The sequence below is a fragment of the Pithys albifrons genome, chromosome 2, assembly GCF_047495875.1.
Source record: "Pithys albifrons albifrons isolate INPA30051 chromosome 2, PitAlb_v1, whole genome shotgun sequence".
In the NCBI taxonomy this organism is placed as follows: Eukaryota; Metazoa; Chordata; class Aves; order Passeriformes; family Thamnophilidae; genus Pithys; species Pithys albifrons.
Window position 1 is genome coordinate 117,779,790 of NC_092459.1, and position 20,440 is coordinate 117,800,229.

The window sequence follows — 20,440 nt, forward strand, 5'->3', positions numbered from 1 at the left end:
CCTCAAGCTATGCCGGGGCAGGTTTAGGTTGGATGTTGGGAAAAAAATCTTCACCCAAAGGGCTGTCCATCTCCAGGAGGGCAGTGCAGGAGCTCCCCATCCCTGGGGGGTTTGACAGCCGCGTGGATGCGGCGCTGGGGACGGGGCTGGTACTGCAGTTTGGTGCCGCCGGTCCGTCCCTCCCTCCCCTGCCGGGCCCCGCGGGAGGCGGGCCGGGATCGGACCGGGGCGGGGCGGCGGGTGCGGCGGAGTCCAGCCGGTGCCCGTGCCCGTCCCGGGGCCGGTGGCGGAGCGGGGCTGGTCCCGCTGGCTGTGCCGGAGCCGGTCCCGGTGGCTGTGGCTGTGCCGGAGCGGGGCTGATCTCGGTGGCTGTGCCGGAGCGGTGCCGGTCCCGGTGGCTGTGCCGGTCCCGGTGACTGTGCCCGTCCCGGGGCCGGTGGCGGAGCAGGGCTGGTCCCGGTGGCTGTGGCTGTGCCAGGACGGAGGCGGCGGGCGATGCGCACCGGGCGCTGTGCGCTGTTCTGGGCGCTGCTGGCGGCCCTGCGCCTTCCCCGCGGCGAGGCCGGTGAGTCCGTGGGACCCCGGGGCGGGCACGGGGGGATCGGGGACATCCCAGCACGGCCCTGGCACGGGGGGCGGCCAGTGCTCTTTATTCGGGATCCCGGGTGTTCCGTGGGCACGGCGGGCCCGGCACGGCGGGCCCCCGGGGGGAAGATCCGCAGGGATTGCCCCGCGGGTTTCTGGAGGCATCGCAAGCCAGAGTGGGTCTGGCTGTCTCGGAAGAACGCCGTCTGTCTGTCCTGGTTCATTGGGTCTGGCCGTTTCGGAACACAGGGTCTGTCTGTGCTGGCACACAGGATTCGGCTGTCCTGGCACACAGGGTCTGTCTGTCCTGGCACACAGGGTCTGTCTGTCCTGGCACACGTGGTTTGTCTGTCCTGGCACACAGCTCTGCCTCTGAAGTGTGGTCCTGTCCCAGCATTTTGCTGCCTGCTGTGCCCCTGCTTGCTGGGGACACACAAACTGCTACGGATCAGTCTGGGATCTATCCTGTTAGCCACGAGCCAGCTGTGTACCAGAACTGGGAGAAATCATCGGGAATCACCAGGGTTTGTGGCACTTTGCTGTGCTGGCAGTTTGGTGGCTTTTCAGCTCCATGTGCAGAAAGAAATGTGGAGATAAAGTAGCTTTTGGACTTCAAAAGTGCTGTCACCGAGGCTGCCCGACCTTTGGGTGCCTGCTGGGAGTTGCTGGGGATCCACAGCCCCTGCTCAGGGGTGGATGCTGGGGGGTCTCAGAGTCGCTGTGCAGATGGGATTTGACAGGGAAGGCAGGAATGTGAGTGTTTGCTTTGGGCACGGGGGAGTTAAAGTCCTGGCTGTCACAGCAGGACCCTGCAGAGCACAGCAGGAACTCACTGTGGCTGTAACCAGGGATCCTGTGCTGCTTTATACAGAAGGTGTTTGAATCCAGAGAGTCTCTTTGGATTCCACGTGTGGCCCTGGGGGAAATTAATTTCTTATAGAATCATTTGACTTGGAAAAGGTCTCTAAGCTCACAAAGTCCAACCATGGACCTGGCACTGCCAGATCCACCACAGCCCCCAGGGGATGGGGAGTAGAAAACCCCACAGGCCAGGGCTCCTCATTCCTCCTGCTCAACAAGGGCCTGAGCTGTGTCAACAGGTGAATTACTTCCAGCAATGGGAATTCCAGGGCGAGGGATGCAGCCAGCTTTTTGGCAGCCCTGGATGCTGCTATTGCAGCAGAAGCCCTTTCTGTGTCAGTGCTGGGGTGTGCAGCTCCCTGCTTGTTGCTTTTCATCCATACTGAAGCATCCTGCCAGATTTTAAAACTCCCTTCTCCAGGAGAAAGGCACAGAGGAGCTGCTGGGCTGTGCAGGGGGATGCCTTTGTTGGCCCTGGAGTTTTGCTGTGATCCCAGGTGTTGTGGGAGCAGCACTGCACTCGTGAGTGGTTGGATTTCCACGCCAGCTTTTCCCTGAGGCCGGGCTGTGGTCAGGACAGGAGCTGCTCCGGCACCCACGCAGGCAGCCTGGCTGGGAGCTCCTTGGCTTCAGCCTGGGAGTTTAGAGCCAGCCTAACTGCTCCACATGCAGGCAAGGGCTGTCCTGCCACACAGGGTGAATCCCTTCTAAGGTGCCATGATATCCATGTCCCAAACCTCTGGGGATGGGATGGAATGGGTACCCAAAGGCAGCACTGGATATGAGAAATTCCTGCTGACACATGATTCAGAGAGGAAAGTATTTCACTCCTGGGCTAGCAAACACCTCTTCCCACTTAATTAGTGTAAAAACAAGGCGGAGATCCTCTTTGACCTGAAACTTGAAGCAGCCCAGGGAAGCAGAAATCATCCCAGGGCACACATCCATCCATGTGTTCCCCAGCCAGGGGTCCGTGCTGGGGGAGCTGCTCCGGCCAGAGCTGGAACACTCCAAATGGAGCATGAAAATGGCACTTTGAGCTTGGCTTGTGCCAGGCCGTGAGAGGCTCCAGCCTGAGTGACCTCCAGGAAGGGCAGGGCAGGGGAGGGGGTTTGGGGTTGCTCCCTTGTTTTCATTGGGCAGATGTTTTGGGAGCTGCTGGGGGTTGTGGCAGAGTCGGTCCCTGTGGAAGTCCCGCTGTTGTGCAGCAGTCACATGGCCTTTGTTTGTGTTGGGATCTGAGGCTTAGGAAGCAGGTTGGAAAAGCTTCGAGTCTTTTTGTTTTTTTCTGCAAGGGAAACTCATTGTGCTGTTGGAGAGCCAGGGAGAGCCTCCCCCTTCCTTCTGCAGCACCAGAACTGGCAGGACTTAAATTTCTGTCCTCAAGTAGCATTTCTTGAGGGTTAAAAATAGTGATTTAGCAAAGGGATATGTCCAGCCTCAAAATTCAGTTGTGTTTCTTGGCTCCAGGGAAAACACACCAGGCTTGTGCCCCATTACTCACAACGGTGGTGACGTAGCTTTAAAAACTTGTTGTTTGATGTTTGAGGGCTAAAACCTGCCCAGAACCAAACCCAGCCGAGCTCAGGTTCAGTAAAAGGGTTGTGCTTTCTTTCTCGTTTAAGCTTTGAATATTTGTTTGGGTTTCTTTTAACTCAGAAGAGGGAAATTAATGTAGTTGAAATTCCTGTCTGGCACAATGCCTTTGTTTGCTGAAAGGGAGATTTACCACTTGGAACTGCTGATGGCTGTGAAAGCCTCAGGAAGCTCAGAAATGGTCCAGTAAAATCACCTACATGTGGTGTATTCTCTGGATTTTATCTCTTAAAAGATACACATTTTTTGGGAGGGAATTCTTTTATATGGAGCTGCTTTTCAGCTTGGCTGTGGCTGGGTGGGAAGTGCTGGGAGGGAGGAGGAAAATGCCACTACGGGACTGTTTGGTGATATGTAGGTCAGGGCATGAAGCCTTGAAAAAGAGCTAATAAATAACCTTCCCTTGGGAAAAAATATGGGAAAAGACCCTGGGAGAGCAACACTAGACAACAACTGACTCCTACATACTGTCTAAAAGCATTTCTAGATCCGACTGCAGCTCTTTTCCCGGGAAAGGCAGTTGAGTGGAGGCACTTAACTTAGCAAAAGTTGACTCAGAGCTTGTCCTGCTCTTGGAGCAGCTCCCCCTGTCCTGGGAAGGGAACGGCATCACCAGCACAGCCTAAAGTCAGCGAAATTCCTGCCGGGAGCTCTTCCTCAACCCCAGCTGAAAACGCTTGAGATGAGGCCCCGAAAGGGGTTTGCTGGAGTAAAGTCCCAAATTCCTGCTGCCCAGGGATCCTTTTATACTCCAGTCCCAGGGGTGCAGTGCAGCAGGAATAGCTCCTGCCTCTGCCCTGTCCAACGAGACACAGCCCAGTGTTTTCTTTAACTTGGGCTGCTCCTGTTTGTTTTAAAAGGGCTTTTTGGAGGTGATTCTTCTACATGGTCAGTCCCTGCTCCATGTTTCCTCCTCGATGCTCCTGGGAGAGGTCTGAGAGATGTTGTATTTTTGGAAATGGAAATAAACTGCCTTTAGTTATTCTTGGAAGGAGCTCAACAGGGGTTTGGAGGGGGCACTTGCTGCCTGGTGGTGACAAACACAAGGTCTCCTCTTGCAGATGACGCTGATCAGAATCCAGGTGTGAGGCTGGATCTGTTGGCAGATTCCCACCACCCAAAGCACGGCGTGACCACCGTTGGCCACTGGGGTCACTGGAGCCCCAGGGAGGAGCCCCCAGCCAGCCCTCTGAGACAGCTGAAATTCAACCCCACGGTGCACCACATCATCATCAACGAGCACAAGGACGTCACCTTTAACTGCTCCATCAAAGTGCCTCAGGCGCTGCTCCGGCCGGATGCCCCGGGAATTTCCCTGTGGAAGGACGGGAGAGAGCTGCACGTGCTGGACCGCATTGCCAGCAGCCACTTCGAGATTCCTGATGAGGAGGAGGTGTCCATGACCTCCACCTTCAGGTGAGCACTGCTGTCCCTCCTGGGCACGTGGGGAGGAGGAGGGATGCTCTGCTCCCAGGGAAAGACAGGAGGCCAGATGACAGCAGGGGTGTGGGATGGGATTAGATGCCCAAAGCCTGGCTTTGCAAGCCCAGCTTCTGGCAGCGTGTGCTGTGGGGTGGTTGGTGCTGGGTGAGCCCCAACCCTGGGCTGGGGGTGTTGCCGTGTCTCCAGAGCCCTGACGAGGTCTCCGTTCTCTCCGGCAGCATCCTGGGGGCCCAGCGCTCGGATAACGGCTCCTACGTCTGCAAAATCAACATCTCCGGCGTGGAGGTGGTGTCGGATCCCATCCTGGTGCAGCTGGAAGGTGAGCAGGAGGAGGGACATGTAGCTGAGGAACAGCCCCAGGCACCATGAGCTGGGAGCTGGCCTCCAAAAACGGGGAATGCTGGTTGGGAAGGGGCCTGCTGCTGGGGCTGGGCACAGCCTGGGCAGGACTTTGGCACTGACAGCTGCTTCCCTGCACAGGCCTCCCACACTTCATCCGCCAGCCAGAGAGGCTGAATGTCACCAGGGGCAGCCCCTTCAACCTCACGTGCCAGGCCGTGGGCCCCCCGGAGCCCGTGCGCATCTTCTGGTTCCGCAACAACATCCAGGTCAACCAGGAGCCACACATCTCCCCATCAGTCCTGACCGTGCCAGGTGAGCCTGGAGCGTCCCTCCCCTGGCCATGAGGACATGTCTGTGGCACTGGGAAAGTGCCCTGTGCCACCTCAGAGCTGCCCCTGTGGCCTCACACTCCTCTGGGGACGGGCTGTGTTCCCGTCTGCTCTCACAGCCCTGGGCACCCCTCTTAGATCACAGAATATCCTGAGTTGGAGGGAACCCACAAGGATCATGGAGTCCAACTCTTAAGGAAAAGTCCCAGGAAGGCCCATCCAACACCCCTGGCTGCTGCCAGGAGTTTTTTTTCTTGGATGAGGCAGATACTTGAGTAACTCTTCCTGAGCAAGAAGCAGATTTGTCCTCCAGCGTGTGGTGATGCCAACAAGAAGCTGCTGCTGTCCTGGGCTGCTTGACTTGTAGTCCCCTTTCCATGTCTCTGGAAGAGCTTGGGGTGGTCCCAGCAGCTTATCTACATTCCAGCCAGTGGAACACAGGGAGAAAAATCCTTTGTGTCCCATAAACCCCACTATGCAGAGGCAAAAATGAGAGGGGATTTCATGCTTTGCCTCTGAGGAGAGGGCCATTAGTGAATTACCAGCCAGGCTATAACTGCCTGGTCTTGGCATCCAAAGGCAGCCTTTAAAGGGCAGTGAAAGCCGGAAGAAGTGACTCATTCCTCTTGGATGTCCCTGCATCCGGCTGGCATGCATTTGGTTGGGTTGTTGGAACAGTCCTGCTCCTCCTGGCCCAGCAGCCCTGGGGTGAGCCAGCACTCAGCACGTCCACGGCAGCAGCAACCAGGAGGCACCTCCAGGAAGATTCACTATCCCTGGAGGTTTTTAACCTGAGATTGGATGTGGCACTGACTGCCATGATCAGTAAATGGACTGGAGCTGGAGCAAGGGTTGGACTTGATGATCTCAGAGGACTTTTCCAACCCAATCCATTCTATGATTCTGTGAAATCCTTGGCATGAGCCAGAAATCCTGGGCCCAGGGGGAGGCCATACCATCCCCCCTCGGGTATTTCCAAGGGTCCTCCTCTGTGATCAGCTGGAGATTTGAGCAATCTTTGACAAGCCATCAGTCATCTGACCCGGGCTGGGGGCTCTTCTGCTTTCTGCCTTTCCCCTTTTGAGGGCAGAGCAAGTCCTTCCTCAGGAGGTTGTGCAAGGGCACCGCAGGGATCGCCGTGCCGGCCCCGGTCCAGCTCGTGCTCCCAGTGTGGAGTGGGCTGAGCTGGGCCTGGGGTCACCCCCGGGCAGCCACGAGTGGGCAAGGAAAGGGCTTTTGTGCTGCTGGAAATAACAAAGCCTAAGGGAGGAAAGTGGGAGGGTTCTCAGTGAGCAGCAGGGGTGGAGGTGGTGGGTCCTGGTGCGTGTGGAGTGCACAGGGATGTGTTTTTTCCCTGCAGGAATCAATGAAACGACGCTGTTCAGCTGCGAGGCACACAACAGCAAAGGGCTCACGGCCTCCAGCCCTGGCCAGGTCAACATCAAAGGTCAGCCATGGGCTCTCCCTTCCCTGCTAAAGCCACGTGTCCAAGCAGGAGCTGGCCTGCTGTCCGAGCACTCGGCCCTCACAAGCTGAGGGAGATCCCACTTAGGACTCCCATGCTCATTTTTTCCTGTTTTAATCCTGTATTTAAAGTGGGAGCCACGTTGTAGCACAGTCACCCGGAGGGGTTTGGTCATCCCAGGCTGGGGGAGGAAGCACCAAAAAGTGCATTTGAAAGCAGAGTGGGTTTAGGAAGGGCTGTATCACTCTTTTCCTTCCTTCACAAAAGCTCACAATTTTCCACAGGAAATGGTGGAAATCGCTGACATTCCTAACGGGAGCCACCCTGGCAATATGAGGAAGGTGTTCCCTGAAATATGTCATTGCCTCTAGGCAACCCAGAGTGCTCACAAATATAGAACATGCTCAAAATAGTCCTGAAAATGACCTTTTCGTGCTTCCCTGTCCGGTGGTCCGGCACATCCGCAGTCCTTTTGTGGAGGATGGTGCTGCAGCCAGAGCCAGGGGGTCACTCCTGAGCCCTGGGAGCTGCCAGGGAAAAGCCACCCAGGCCATGTGTGTGCTTTGACCTCCAGCTGAGCATCCTTGGTTTCTCCCTGCAGGAATCCCATCCCCACCTGTCAGCGTGCGTGTCCTCAACAGGACAGCCCACGGCATCGGGATATCCTGGGAGCCTGGCTTTGATGCCTTCTCTGCCTTCAACAGCTGCAGTGTCCAGGTATCCATGTGCAATTCCCCACGTCCCTGCAGCCTCCATCCACATGGATGCTCCCAGGAAGGTGGAAGTGAGTGGTGCTTGGCATGAACTGCATGGATTTCATAGAATCCTGGAATGGGTTGGGTTGGAAGGGACCTTAAAGATCATCTTGTGATGCCCGTGGGACATGGGCAGGGACTCCTTCCACTATCCCAGATTGCTCCCAGCTCTGTCCAACCTGGCCTTGGACACTTCCAGGGATGGGGCAGCCACGGCCTCTCTGGGAAGTCTGTGCCAGGGCCTCACAGGGAAGAATTCCTTCCCAATTCCCCACCTAACTCTGTCCTCTCTCAGTGAAGCCATTCCCCTTTGTGCTGTCACTCCATCCCCTGGTCCAAAGCCTCTCCCCAGCTCTCTTGGAGTCCCTTTCCACATGGGCAAGACAGTCAGGATGTCATTTTCATGGAGAGACTCCCAGAAATGCTCCAAGTAGCTCTTTGGGAAGTCCTGGTCAAACACTCCCCAAAACTTCCCTTTGGGGTGTGGAGGGGAAGGTTTCCCTCGGCTCCCCACTCCTCACAAACACTGGGAAGGAGCTGAGGGGTTGTCTGTCTCCTGGTGCAGTCAGGGAATGCCCCCTCCATTCCCTGCAGGCATTTTCCACCTGCTCTCTGTGCTGGGTGTCCCAGTTCAGGCCCATTGCTTACTCTCATGGATGTGGTTTTTCTCCTGGCTAATCTCCACTCCAGCTGAGATAACACGTGGATGGAGATGTTTGAAGGCAGGTAAAAGTGAAAGCAGTTCCAGGGAGGGAAGGTACCAGAGCTAATATTGGCATGGTATCCACTGCTGCCTTCCAGCTGGAGCTTGGGAAGTGGGGTGGGGAGCCAAGGAATTTCCTCTGACTTAACATTCAGAGCCTGTCAGTAGGAAACATCCTTTCAAAATGGAAAACAAGAGCTGATTGCTGGTAAAAAAACACAGCCGTGACTCAGCCTTTTCACTCCTGTCCCCTTTGATAATCCCACCGCCACAGTGACTCATTCCCAGCTGTCCCACCTGTCATCTTCCAACTGTTTCAGCTTGCAAACATTCTGATTTTCTTAAAAAGTCCGTGGATTTGGTGGACTCTGTCCAGAAGACAAGCTGAGGATGGATCTGGATGCTCGGGACAAGAGCTGGGTCCAGCGTGTTGTGTGTGTTCCCCCCTCAGACCATCTCATGGCAGCCTGGAGACCTCTCTGTGGGCTCTGCCCATGGAGGGGGCATTCCCTGACTTCTCCAGGAGACAGAGAACCCCTCAGCTCCTTCCCAGTATTTGTGAGCTGAGGGAAATCTGCCCCTCCAAACGCCAGCAGGAAGGCTGCTGGTTTGGGAAGTGTTTGACCAGGACAAGTGTGTGGCTGCAGCAACTCCAGACTGGCAAAGTCTCCCAAAGAGCAACTTAGAGCATTCCTGGGAATCTTTCCATGGAAAGATGTGACAACCTGAGGCCTGTTCCTTTGATTTTGACTGGAAAACATGGATGCTGAGACCATCTTGGGATCCCTGGGGGGTGATATTGTTGTTTAAGCACAAGGACAGGTCTCCTGCCACCCCAAAGCCATGATGGGGGCTTTCCAGAGGACTGCAGGACCTTCTGCACAAGGGTCACACGGAAATGTATCCTGTGGGTTGGGTTGTCCTCTGAGTCCTGGAGGAAGCAGGACTTGGTTTTGGGATGTGGAACTCATCCATACTGCTGAATGTGATGATGGAGCCTGATGAGGCCTGGGATCAATCCCATGGCATCTGATGGTGATAAATCCTGTTTGCCAATGATGCCTTGCACAAAGGACTTCCTATGCTTATTTGGGATGTGCTGCTTGGTCATTTTATTGGGGGTTCCTTTTGCTCTCCCCCTCCTCCTTCCTGAGGTCTCTTCCATGTCCCCATGGCAGGGATGTCTTCTCCACATGTGTCCTTAGACCCCATGAGTGTCCTGCCATTGGCTTTGCAGTGTGCAGGAACAAAGCCCTGCAGGGCTCAGATGGGAGTTAGTGCTCCAGATCCTGTTTTCCCATGTGAGATTCGTGCTTCCCTGCAGGCTGTGGCTGACTAATCCCTCTTGGTGGGCTCATTTGTCCATTCAGGTCGAGGCAGCTGCTCCAGGAGGCAATGTGTCCCTCCTGCTGTTCCACACCTCGGTGCCTCCCCACGAGTTCCACATCCAGCAGCTGGAGCCCATGGAGAGCTACAACATCAGCGTTTCCTGCCGGAACGAGGTCGGCTGGTCGGCATTTGGCCCTTGGATCTCTGCCAGCACCACCGAGGGAGGTAGGACAGGAGGGGTGCCCACTGGGAAGGCTTTCTCTGCCTTGGGAAAAGCAGCTGTGCTTCCTGCAGGGCTCTGGATGAGATGCTGCTCCAGAGTCATGGATGCCCACAGGGTGGAAAAGGAAATTTCCCCATTGGCCATCATAGAATCACAGAATCATCTGGGTTGGAAGAGACCTCTGAGATCATCAAGTCCAACCCTTGGTCCAACTCCAGTCCCTTTCCCAGATCATGGCACTCAGTGCCACGGCCAAGCTCAGCTGAAAAACCTCCAGGGATGGGGAATCCACCCCCTCTCTGGGCAGCCCATTCCAATGCCTGAGCACTCTCTCTGTGAAGAATTTTTTTCTGATCTCCAACTTCAATTTCCCCTGGCAGAGCTTGAGCCCATCGTGCCCCCTTGTCCTATTGCTGAGTGCCTGGGAGAAGAGACCAACCCCCACCTGGCCACAACTTCCCTTCAGGCAGTTCCAGACAGTGCTGAGGTCACCTCTGAGCCTCCTCTTCTCCAGGCTAGACACCCCCAGCTCCCTCAGCCTCTCCCCACAGCACTTGTGCTCCAGTCCCTTCTCCAGCCTCGTTGCTCTTCTCTGGCCCCGCTCCAGCCCCTCAATCTCTTGCCTCAACTGAGGGGCCCAGAACTGAACACAACACTCAAGGTGTGGCCTTCCCAAGGCAGAGTCCAGAGGAAGGGTCACTGCCCTGGGCCTGCTGGCCACGCTAGTTTGGATCCAGGCCAGGATCCCATTGGCCTTCTTGGCCACCTGGGCACACTGGTGGCTCCTGTTGAGCTTCCTGTCCCTCAGTCCCCCCAGGTCCCTCTGCCTGGCTGCTCTCCAGCCACTCTGTGCCCAGCCTGGAGCGCTGCAGGGGTTGGGGTGGCCAAAGGGCAGGACCTGCACTTGGCCTTGTTGAACTTCATCCCATTGGAATCAGCCCATCTCTCCAGCCTATGCAGGAAATCCTGTGGGATTTCTGGTCAGCTCCAGCTCATTTTCCATCAGACTCCTCACCCACCCACTTTGCTCCCCTCACCTCCCTCCCCTTTGGTTTGGTCCCTGCAGCTCCGAGCGTGCCGCCGCTCAACGTCACCGTGTCCCTCAATGAATCCAGCTCCTCGCTGGAGATCCGATGGGTGAAGCCACCCCTGGGGAGGATCCATGGGGAGCTCCAGGGCTATCACATCTGGTACAGGTGGCAGAGCTCCAAGGGCATGGTAAGTCACTGGGGAAATGGGGAAGAATGGCTGCAGCCCAGAAAAAAATCCCAACAGGGATGTCCAGATTGGTCTTGGTGCTTCCATACATTATTTGGAGCCTATTTGGGCTGTCTTGCACTTCCAGCTGGACTTCTGCCACACAGACCATCTCTCTGGTGTGTTTATGTAACTCCTGGCCCTGTGGTCAGTCCAAAGGTGTGTGTGTGGGCGTGTATTCCCTGGATTTTGAGTTGTTCCTTGCTCAAATGGGATTTATCCGACACGTGAACTCCTCTGCAAACCCCCAGCACAGAGTTCAGAGCTCAAGGAACATTTTGGCCCAACAGCCTGTCTGTGAGGATGTGAAATCATCTGGCAAACCCTTGCTTGCCTTTTGTAGGATTTGGGAAACAGCCTGCAGGAATTTCCTAGGGTGAGGTTGGCCTGGCCTGTCTGAGCACAAGAGCCTCAATCCAGGCCATGCCAGAGGGCAGGAGCCTCTGGGTGAGGGCCCAGCTGTGTCCAGCTGTCACCTCTGCTGCGGTTTGGGCTTCCTCTGTCCAGGCTGGCAGCCTGAACCCAGCGTGCAAACACTGACTCACCCCCTCATTTTGTAGGATGCTGCATTTTCTGTTCTCCTTTTCTGAGGGAAAAAAGCCTGTACAGATCCAGCCTGAATGAAGGGAGGGAAACAACAGTCTGGTCTTGTGACCAGCACGGAAAAAAGTGCTGACGGCTTTGTCGTCCCTCCAGCAGGAGGGCCAGACCCAGGCCTTGCCCTTTAAGCCCTGGGAGACTGGTTGTTGTTGTTATTGTTGTTATTTTTTATCCATTTCCCCAGCCAAATGCTAACGGAGGGAGATTTTCTCCAGTTCTCAGTTTTTTCCATGAGTCTGAGGCACGAGAATAATGTGCTTTATGTTGAGTGGAGCTTTGACTCCTTAGAAAGCTCCTCCAAAGGTTGGACTGGATGATCTTGGAGGACTTTTCCAGCTCTGTCTCACAGAATCATTTTCATAAGTCCCTGAGTTTTGGCCCTGGACAGGCTAAATATGGACTGCCCCAAAATAACCACCAGTTTTGCAGGATAAGTCAGGGGGAAGTTGGATTTCTGTGTCACAGGGCCACCTGCAGGTCTCTCCACAACCAGGAAAACTCCAAAGAATCGGTTTATTTTACTCTTAAACCAGCAGCTCTTGTTTGAGCCAAGGCTGCCGGATCTGGGACATGCAGAAATTCCTCAACTACCACAAAACTCCTCAAAACCCATCAGATTTGGCAGGTCTGTGCTGTTCTGTGCTCACAGTCTGTGACATCAGCAGGGTCTGTCCTCAGCTGACACAGCTGAGCCTCTGGGACAGGGAGGGATCCCGGGGTGGTTTTAGGCTGCTGGTAGGGAAAGAATCTCATGTGGATGCTGGAGGAAGGCAGGAATGTGGGACCAGTAGGTGCCACTTCCCACCACTGCCCAGGGATGCAGAAATGCTCCCAGAGCTGGGGTGTTTCACATCCATTTCTGTGGCTTTTGTGGGACTGGGAACAGAAACCGGTTCCCTCTGAGCAGTTCTGATTCCCTCCTCCTCACCCCCTGATCCCCATCTCCTGATTCCCTCCTCTCCCAAGATCCCCCTCATCTCCTGATTCCCTCCTCTCCTACAGATCCCCCTCATCTCCCGAGTCCCTCCTGCTTTTCCACAGATCCCCCTCATCTCCTGATTCCCTCCTGCTCGCCCCCTGATCCCCCTCATCTCTTGATTCCCTCCTCCTCACCTGCTGATCCCCCTCATCTCCTGATTCCCTCCTCTCCTACAGATCCCCCTCATCTCCTGATTCCCTCTTCCTCTCCCAAGATCCCCCTCATCTCCTGATTCCCTCCTGCTCTCCCACAGATCCCCCTCATCTCCTGATTCCCTCCTCTCCTACAGATCCCTCTCATCTCCTGATTCCCTCCTGCTCTCCCACAGATCCCCCTCATCTCCTGATTCCCTCCTGCTCTCCCACAGATCCCCCTCATCTCCTGACTCCCTCCTGCTCTCCCACAGATCCCCCTCATCTCCTGATTCCCTCCTCTCCTACAGATCCCTCTCATCTCCTGATTCCCTCCTCCTCTCCCACAGATCCCCCTCATCTCCTGATTCCCTCTTCCTCTCCTACAGATCCCCCTTATCTCCTGACTCCCTCCTGCTCTCCCACTGATCCGTCTGGGCTCCTGCCTCTTTCTGGGATGCTCATGAAGGAGCCAGACTCTGCTGGTCACAGCCTGCCAGATGTTTTGGTTGCAGCTGGGCAGATGTTTTGCAGCTGGAAATCAGCAGAGAGCAGCATCAGCACTTGCTGAGCTGAAAACCACCAGGAAATGATGGAATTTGCAGGGAAAGACTCCCATGTTTTTCCCAAGGCCTGTTCCATGGGACACGCTGTCTCCTGCCATGGCACCAGACAGGGAAACAATCCTTAAAGCTGGAAATATAATTAGCTCAACACAGAAACTACAGGCAGAAAAGATCTGCTTCCTGTGGCAGAGCACTTGGACAATCCCACCAGGAACGCACGGAGAGCTCGGACACTCCGTGAGTGTTGAGACTCACAGGGCTCCACTGGCCACAGGGAGGGCTGAGGGTCCCCATCCATGTTGCCAGAGCCTTTCCCTTCCTTGTGAGATCCCTCTCCTGCCTCTTTCCTGGCTCAGGCTGCTGGTGCTGCTGCTGTTGAGAAGCAAAGAGGGATAAAGCCAGGAGGACTGAATGGGAAACGCTGCCCAGCTCCTTCCCTGATCCCATCCGGCCCTTGCACACAGGGCCATTCTTCTCCCTAAATAGCCTGGTGCTGCATTTCCTCTGGGCTGGGAAAGCAAAGCCGTTCCAAAGGTTGCCAAGGGGACAGTTCTCAGCAAACCTCCCTGTGCTGTGTCCAGCAGGACGTCTCTGCCGAGGTGTGGCCGAACTCCAGTGTGGCCGTGCTGCCCGTGGTGGCCACCAACGCCACCTGCTCTGTCCGCGTGGCTGCCGTCACCAGGGGCGGGGTGGGACCCTTCAGTGTGCCCGTGGAGATCTTCATCCCTGGCAGTGGTAAGGAGGAGCCTGTCCCCTTTGGTATCCATCCCCATCTGGACACTTTCCCTGCCAGCCAAGGATCATTTGGGAGCAGGAGGGACCTGCTCTCCATGTGCAGCCTCGCTCCTCATTCCCTCTTCTTCCCTGGGCTCGGATCCAGCCCCTGGGAATTGCTCCCCAGCCCCAGGTGCTGCAGGCTGACTCTGCCCCTGGCTCCATTAACAGGATGTTTTCTTAGGATTAATAACCTCAGCCCCCTCTTCGACTCCAGCCTCTGGGAATGCCGACTCCTTCGTGGTGGCCCTGGGCTTTATCTGCGGCACCGTGGCCGTGGGGCTCATCCTCTGCCTGTCCGTGCTCATCCAGAAACGATGTGTGGAAACAAAATATGGGTAAGGGGAGGGCAAAGCAGGCAGGTCTGGGTGGGTGGGTGCCCAGCAGCCCGTGCTGGATTTGGGAACAAGGTTTCTGTCTCCAGGACTGGTGGTCTTGCCACATGTGGTGTTTTTTATGCCTGTGGTGAGGGACCAAGTGTATTTTTACTGCAGTGATGGTATTTCCTTCCCTTCCTCACCCAGCAGTTCACCTTTCGTTCACTATTCCCATTTTTAAAGGGAAGTAAACTTGTGCAACTTGGGGTGGGAGGCATTTTGACACGGAGGTGAGAGGGCAGAGCTGTGCTCTCTGTGCCCCAGGCAATGGCTGGAGCTCTGCCAGGGTTGGATATTAGGGAAAGATTCTTCCCCCAGAGGGTGGTGGGCACTGACCAGGCTCCCCAGGGCAGTGGGCACAGCCCCGAGGCTGCCAGAGCTCCAGGAGAGTTTGGACAATGGGACAGGCACAGGTAGGATTGTTGGGGTGTCTGTGCAGGGCCAGGAGCTGGACTGGATGATTCCTGTGTGTTCCTTCCAGCTCAGGATATTCCATGATTCTCTAATATCCTCTGGCCTAGAGAAACCCCTCCTGCCTCATCCCACGCTCCAGTTTGATGGCCCAGTGTTGTTTAAATAACACACACAAAGGGCTGTTTTCTCCCACAATAAGCCAACACTACTCACTCATCCTTGTGATTTCCCCAGTGGCATTAACTGCCTTGTGCTCCCAGTTTGGAAACTGGCAGTGTGTGAGGATCCCTTTCCTAACTGGTTCAGCATTGTCACCCTTTCCCTGCTCCAGCTCCGGAACATCCTGCCCTGTTATTGCTTCCCAAAGCTGGACCTGCACAGGGCCCTGTACCAGAGGGGCTGTGTAGTGCCTCCAGCAGCATTCCTACTGGTACAGAGTGCTCCTGGAGTGGGAAATGAGTGTCCTGTTTCCTCCAAAAAACCTCTATGACACACTCCTTGACAGCTGAGCTTTGTTTGTGGAGTGGCTGTTCTGCTGTAGGCGATGGAGCTGCTCCAGCCAGAGGGAAATGAAACGTGCATTTCCTCCTTTCCTATGGATCCCAGGGGTAGCTGTGCCCTCTCAGCCACGCTGACTCCTTCATCCAAGCAGCCACACATGTCCCAGCAGGATGTGTTTCTGTCCCACCAGGAATGCTTTCAGTGGGAATGATTTGGAGCTGGCAGTGAGCTACACGGCCAAGAAGTCCTACTGCCGGAGAGCTGTGGAACTCACGCGTAAGGGTGACTCCTTATCCCTCTGCAAGGAGGTTCGTGGCAGCAGGTTGGAGGTGACTGAGCTCCTCTTCCCCTCTCCTGCAGTGGGAAGCCTGGGAGTCAGCAGGGAACTCCAGCAGAAGCTGCAGGATGTTGTCGTGGACAGAAACACCCTGAGCCTGGGAAAGGTCCTGGGAGAGGGTGAGTGGAGAGCTGGGGCTGCCCCTGTTCCCTACACCATCCCCAGCTCCAGGCCCAGAGGATGTGGGGAGAGGGTGGGACAAGACAGCCAAGTTATCTGGGTTCATGGAATCACAGAATCCTGGCATGGTTTGGATGGGACCTTAAAACTCATCTCATCCCAAATCGCTGCCACAGGCAAGAACCTTCCAGGAGCCCAGGTTGTCCTCCTGGTGTCACTGATAAGGAATGAGCCTTTCCTGAGCTTTTGGGGGATGAGGTCTCCATCTTTCCAGGGATGTGGCAGTGTCCTGAAAGGTGTTGCACTGGGCTGTGGATACAGGGATTTCTTGTTTCCCGTGGCACAGGGGAGTTTGGATCAGTGATGGAGGGACGCCTGAACCAGCCCGAAGGTGTCCCACTGAAGGTGGCTGTGAAGACCATGAAGTGTAAGTCATTCCCTGCCCTCCCAGGACCTGATGTTGTTTATCCCACTGGATTCCAACATTCTCACTGCCTCCCTCAGGAGCAGCATCCTGGGACCACTTTGTGGCATCTCTCCCACAGCTCCTGGTGCCACAGGGAAGGGACACTCAGCCATCCAAGGATGGTGGAGCCATCCTGGTGATCCCATTCCCACACCAGAGCTGTGCTGTGAAGGGAGATGGCAGCAGCAATTCCAGATGTTAAACCTCCTTTATTTTCTCTGCTTCCCAGTGGATAACTTTTCCCAGAGGGAGATAGAGGAGTTCCTCAGTGAAGCAGCGTGCATGAAGGACTTTGACCATCCCAATGTTATCAAGCTTCTGGGTATGGAATGTCCCTTCCCACCTTCCAGCTGGGATTTGGGCTGGGGAGCCCGACCAGGACCCTGCGGGGATGTCTGTGAGGGACTGTGGTGCCTTTTCCAAGCTGTCTGTGTTTCCCAGGAGTGTGCATCGAGCTGAGCTCCCAGCAGGTCCCCAAGCCCATGGTGATCCTCCCGTTCATGAAATACGGGGACCTGCACAGCTTCCTGCTCCGCTCCCGGCTGGAGATGGCCCCCCAGGTAGGGAGCACTGGGAGCAAGGTGGATCAGGGTGGGAAAGGATCCCTGTCTCCAGCTTCTGCACGCTTGTGGTTCAATGAATGGCCCAGTCTGAGGGATGACACCCTGCTCCCGTGGGCTCCTGGTGCTCTCCAAGGCCAGGGGGACCACCGGAATGTCAGCTGGCAGCCTTGGATGGGGAAACCTTTAGGATCAAACCACATGTGCTTCCCCAAGGCCACACACTGTCTAATCCCCACCTTCCCTTCCCTTTCCTTCCCTTCCCTCCCAGTTTGTGCCCCTGCAGACGCTGGTGAAGTTCATGGTGGACATTGCCCTGGGGATGGAATACCTGAGCAGTCGGAACTTTCTCCACAGGGACTTGGCAGCCCGAAACTGCATGTGAGTTTGTTTTGCTCTGCTCCACCCCAGGCAGACGAACCCCAGTGGGAATCCCTGTGGATTTACAGCCCAGCTGGGCTCCCTTCCATAAAACCTCCCTTGGGCTGGAGAGGCAAAGCTCAGCCTTGGGTCTGTGCTTGAGGATGGAGCCGTTCCCCTGGCTGTTCCCCGGCAGGTTGCGGGATGACATGACGGTGTGTGTGGCAGACTTTGGGCTCTCCAAGAAGATCTACAGTGGGGATTACTATCGGCAGGGCCGCATAGCCAAGATGCCAGTCAAGTGGATCGCCATCGAGTCCCTGGCTGACCGTGTCTACACCACCAAGAGCGACGTGGTGGGTCCTCAGGGTTGGGGGAACAGCTGTCCCATGTTCCATGGCTGTGGCCATGCTGTGCTCTGGTGGTTGTCGTTCCCTGGAAATGCCAGAGGAGGCTGTGGATGACCTTTTGCTGCGGGCTCAGCCTCCTGCCATGGCTTTGTTGAGTGGGCTGCTCGCCCCTGCCATGCCAGTGCCTGTTATTCCCGATTTTGGGAGGGTGACAGCTCTGCCCTTTGTGCCTTGGATGCCAGGCAGTGACCTTTCCTCATGAAAAGGGTCATTCATTCCTCCTGGAGTGTCCTTTCAGCACTGTCCTTTCCCTTTGTCCTCCCAGTGGGCATTCGGCGTCACGATGTGGGAGATCGCGACGCGCGGGATGACGCCCTACCCAGGGGTGCAGAACCACGAGATCTACGAGTTCCTCTTCCACGGGCAGCGCCTCAAAAAGCCTGAGGATTGCTCAGATGAACTGTGAGTACCAAAGCCCCATTCCTGGGCTCTAACACACCTTCAATGAAGGTATCCTGGGAATGAACTCCTTGCACAATCTCCCACGTTTTGACGTGCCTAAGGAAAGGCACATCCTGGAGCACAGCAGGAGGGAAAAGCATCTGAACTCCAGGCAGAAGTCCCAGCAAGTATCCCAGGGAGAAGTGATGGGTTTTCAGAGATGTGCCAGGGTCACCAGGAGCAGTTGCTGACAGGATTTTTTAGTATTTTATTTCTTTATTTATTGGTTCTGGCCAGAAGGTCCTGGCTGGTGACGCTCCTCTGTGCCCTACAAAACTCCCACTAAGGCCCTTCATGGTCTCAAATCTATAAATCTGGAAAGGGAAAATGCAGAAACCTCAAACCTTTGGACTTCTGAGCAGCTCAGCAAAGGCTTTTCTCCTGAGTTTCCTTCCTGAGTTTTCTCTGGTGCCTTAGAGCTGAGGATGTTTAACCCCCCATGGCTAAGAATCCAAACCGGATAAACTGAGTTGTGCAACGTTTCCTAAAAGGCTCCTCTCCAGTGCGTGTTCCTGAAGGAAGTGGTGAAGGAACCTCTTAGCCCCCGCCTGCTCGAGGGTGGAGAGGCAGCGTGTGCCCAGCTGGGCCATGCTGGGGACTCCCTGTGCCCCCTGACACTCAGCCTGGCAGCAGGCACCTGCCAAGAGGAGGGCTGGAATTCTCTGACACAGAACTGGGATGTTCCCAGGGAACAGATCCCAGGACTGCACTGGAAGAGACTTCTAACACTTCTAACAGCAGCTTGGGCTGATCAGTCCCTGCCCTTTGGAAACAGCCTGAGCAGAGGGAGTTGTTTTGCTTTGTTTTAATGGAAATATCAAGGCTTGCCCAGTTTGGAGGGAAGCTGGGAATTAACCCCATACCTTCTCTGCCTGGAGCCACTGTGGCTGCTCCATTCCTGAGAGTGTCCAAGGCCAGGTTGGACAGGGCTTGGAGCAACCTGGGATATTGGAAGGTGTCCCTGCCAATGGCACTGGATGGACTTTAAGGTCCCTTCCCACCCAAACCATTCCGGGATTCTATCAATTCTCTGTACTAACCACGCTCCTCTCCCGATCTCCAGGTATGACATCATGTCTGCGTGCTGGAGAGCCGACCCTGCCGCCCGCCCCACCTTCTCTCAGCTCAAGGGCCACCTGGAGAAGCTGCTGGAGAACCTGCCCCGCGCCAAGGGCTCCGGGGACGCCATTTACATCAACACCGGCGTGCCGGAGCAGAGCCCGGACTCCACGCAGGATTCGGGCTTCCCACAGGCGGACTCTGACCTGGAGGCAGGCGAGGCATCAGAGCCCGGCTCGCCCGGCACGGAGGCGGCGCTGGTGGCTGTGGATGTGCATCCCGGCGAGCCGTGGCGGGCGCGGTACGTGCTGGGGGAGCAGCCAGGCAGTGCCACCGAGGAGCCCTACGTGCCGCTGCTGCCCGGCAGCCGCTGGAGCCAGGCCAGCACTCTGCCAGCGCCGGAGCGGCCGCGTGCCCAGAGCCGCGGCGAGGACTCGGCAGTGCCGCTGGGAAAGGTGTGAGTGGGCAAGGACAGAGGGGGTGTATTGTAATAAATGGTCATCTCTTTTATTTATCATCTCCTGCACGGGTTTCCTGGAGGAGTGTGGCCCTTCCCAGCAGCATTTTCCTGGGATTACATCCTTAATGCTGTCATTATTTTTCTGTAATTATTTTTGGCTTCCACAAGGACCAGAGCAGGGTTGGATGGATGGTGCTGAGGGACTGGGGCTCCCCACACTCTGAGGGGGCAGCCAGCCTTGCATGGCCTGGTCTTTTCCCACTTTTCCACCATTTGTTGAGCATTTTGGGATGAGCAGCGCTATGGATGGTCTGGGCTCCAGCTATACAAGCAGCTAACCAAGAAATCCTGGTGCAACATGGCAGTGGGAGCCCCAATGGGAACAGTGTGTGCTCCCACATTCCCTTCTCCCAGACAGCAGGTTTCCATCTGTCCTGTCCGTGTGCTGAGGAACCATCGATCCCGTTGCAACAATAGGAAAACAGGAGTCTGTGAGGGGGATCCTGGAAGGGCTGGAGCCCCCCAGCTGGGGACTGACCCTTCCCTGCCACCCCTTCTCTGTTTGGGGGGATTTCTGCTGCTTCCAGGTCAGGGACTGCTCAGCAGGAACCAGAGCCGGCCCCTGTGCTCTGTCCAGCACCTCCCGCATCTCCTGTGGGGTGCTGGGCTGGGGAGAAGGTGCAGGGCTGGGAAAGGGGGTCCCGATCCGCGGGGGAGTTATCGGGGCCTCGTGCACGGTGCTCGCTGGTCCCGGCAGCGGCAGAAACAGCTTTTCGGGGAACAAGACATCCCTCCGCATCTCAACCCCAGCGGGGCCGTGCCGGTGTGCCGGGACAGGGATGCAGGGGCCGTGCCGGTGTCCCGCGGGATGGATGCGCGGGCCGTGCCGGTGTCCCGGGACAGGGATGCGCGGGGCCGTGCCGGTGTCCCGGGACAGGGATGCGCGGGGCCGTGCCGGTGTCCCGGGACAGGGATGCGCGGGCCGTGCTGGTGTCCC

General features: G+C 56.2%; 1 protein-coding gene across 3 annotated transcripts; it reads left to right on the plus strand.

Moving 5' to 3' along the window:
- The first annotated feature begins 220 nt into the window (after positions 1 to 220).
- On the plus strand, positions 221 to 19,577 carry MERTK (MER proto-oncogene, tyrosine kinase). 3 transcript variants are annotated; one of them, XM_071547564.1, is made up of 19 exons: positions 221 to 565; positions 4,104 to 4,458; positions 4,704 to 4,804; positions 4,966 to 5,139; positions 6,517 to 6,603; positions 7,223 to 7,338; positions 9,450 to 9,633; positions 10,698 to 10,849; positions 13,746 to 13,899; positions 14,123 to 14,276; positions 15,421 to 15,506; positions 15,591 to 15,686; positions 16,034 to 16,114; positions 16,383 to 16,475; positions 16,595 to 16,713; positions 16,985 to 17,094; positions 17,270 to 17,429; positions 17,749 to 17,885; positions 18,988 to 19,577. In XM_071547564.1, the coding sequence occupies exons 1-19, from the start codon at positions 496 to 498 to the stop codon at positions 19,442 to 19,444; spliced, it is 2,886 nt and encodes a 961-aa protein (XP_071403665.1). In that variant the 5' UTR covers positions 221 to 495; the 3' UTR covers positions 19,445 to 19,577. The 3 variants fall into 3 exon arrangements, with proteins under 3 accessions (XP_071403665.1, XP_071403667.1, XP_071403666.1); XM_071547566.1 differs by having other exon boundaries at positions 14,156 to 14,276; XM_071547565.1 differs by having other exon boundaries at positions 13,749 to 13,899.
- Positions 19,578 to 20,440: the final 863 nt, after the last annotated feature.

What these genes read in the sequence shown, in the direction of transcription:
- MERTK (XM_071547564.1), top strand. Translation starts at nt 496, where the DNA reads ATGCGCACCGGGCGCTGTGCGCTGTTCTGGGCGCTGCTGGCGGCCCTG. An exon ending in GAGAGCTGTGGAACTCACGC is followed by an intron (nt 15,507 to 15,590) that starts GTAAGGGTGACT and finishes CCTCTCCTGCAG; the next exon opens with TGGGAAGCCTGGGAGTCAGC. An exon ending in ACACCACCAAGAGCGACGTG is followed by an intron (nt 17,430 to 17,748) that starts GTGGGTCCTCAG and finishes TTGTCCTCCCAG; the next exon opens with TGGGCATTCGGCGTCACGAT.